General features: G+C 47.8%; 1 protein-coding gene across 1 annotated transcript; it reads right to left on the bottom strand.

Annotated features, from left to right (window-relative positions):
- Positions 1 to 30: 30 nt before the first annotated feature.
- Positions 31 to 1583, bottom strand: LOC109509668 (annexin A13-like; the record flags this gene model as incomplete). The annotated part of the gene is made up of 4 exons (XM_019859491.1): positions 31 to 223; positions 667 to 746; positions 1134 to 1167; positions 1416 to 1583. Coding segments are annotated over 4 exons (372 nt in total), but the record flags the coding sequence as incomplete, so codon positions are not given.
- Positions 1584 to 1610: the final 27 nt, after the last annotated feature.

Here is a 1610-nt window from a genome sequence, read left to right as displayed (position 1 = left end):
TGACATTTCCATAAAGTCCTCCTGAACAAAAGCAGCAAGACCTAATCTGTATTGGAAGAAAGGTTTACCAACCATCCTGAGCTCACGTGCAGCAAGACTCGAAGATAATAGATTCAAAGTGAGCCGCTTATTCTTAACGCGTTTCAAAACGTACCTCAAACAAAGACGCGGCGTCCTGTTCGGCTAAGCCCTCATCCACCTCGTAGCCCTCGTCTCTGCTCGCCTGCAGACAGATTTGATGACGAAGATCAAGAGATTTAGCGAGAAGACGGGGGGGGAAAAGCCAGAGCGATGGCTTAAACAAATATTCACACGCATTTGGTGGGATCACAATCATCCGCAACACATTATGAAAAGGCCCCATTTGGAAGCCGCGGGTCCGTGGCGAGTCCTTGGAACATAAGTCATGCTGCGTTTGTCATTTTTCACAAAGGGGAAGGAAACGGGCGGGAGCGTGAGCGGGACGGAGATGGCATGCAGGCATAACAATGACGCCGTGTGTAGCTCAATAGCCGAGTAGGCGAATAAAAGCGTGCAAAGCTATTGTCTGAACGTTATCTCATGGGCTGGGGCGACGCAATCCCAGCGCTTCCTTCTGGTCCATTTTGAAACGTGACTTCAAAGTACGACTCAATGAGAGAGTGAAAGAGAATGAAACACGTTCACCTGCAGGAGTGAGATCAGGAGGTTCCTCACGTCGCCACTGGTGTCGTCTTCGATGTCAGCTTCCAGGTCACGTTCATGCACTGAAAAGTCATCAATTACTCCTTGGACACTTTACGCTCGACAAACAAGAACGGCAACATCAAATGTGCACTCGATCCCAGGGGACGTATGTTAACGTGGATTAAAACGAGAGTGAGAAAGCCACAAGTCCTGACGCTATGACTCCCAAAACATCCAATAGTCATGATAAACAATATCAGCATGCTGGTGGAAATATTTTTCCCCTCACAGATTTCCCCTAATTGTGATCCGTACACTTGTAGCAAGTTGGGATGGACATGTTCAATATCTTAGAAAGAAAACAAAACTCATCTTTAGGATATTGTGTGCTTCGGGGGAAAAAAAAAAGTTTCTTGACATTTGAATGGACGAATATTTGTACAATACATCCATGAAGAAGAGCTTACCCTGGGCATAGGCCTCTTTGTAACTGATAATGTCCTGTTAGGGGGTCAAAAAAAGAGAGATGATTTAATCAGAAACAAGATGGCCGTCATGAGTCTACTCGAAGGTTTTTGGAGAATATCCTCGACGATTCTTTGTGGTGGGAATATTGGAGCCGACTTGTAGAATCCGACCAAGTTATTTGTTGGTGCGTCGGAAGCAAGCCGCCGCCTTCCGATTGCTTCTTGAAAATGTGGAACATCTTCGGCGCGATGCCGAAATGACTTGAGCGTATTTTGACAGACCTCGTTGGTGGCCGTGCACAGGATCTCCACCAGCACGGCTTCATCCGTGCCCGCCCCCTTCATGGCCTTCCCCAGCTCCTTGGCGAAGTAGACGTTGGGAGGGTCCAACATGGCCATGATGGCGTTCTCAAAGCTGCCGGTCAGCTCCTTTTTCAGGACCTCCTCCAACTCCTAAGCCAACAGACATACTGTAGG

The sequence above is a fragment of the Hippocampus comes genome, unplaced genomic scaffold (assembly GCF_001891065.2).
Source record: "Hippocampus comes isolate QL1 unplaced genomic scaffold, H_comes_QL1_v1.1 C16991756, whole genome shotgun sequence".
NCBI lineage: Eukaryota > Metazoa > Chordata > Actinopteri > Syngnathiformes > Syngnathidae > Hippocampus > Hippocampus comes.
Note: the sequence above shows the minus strand (reverse complement) of the source record. Positions and strands in the feature narration are given on the sequence as shown.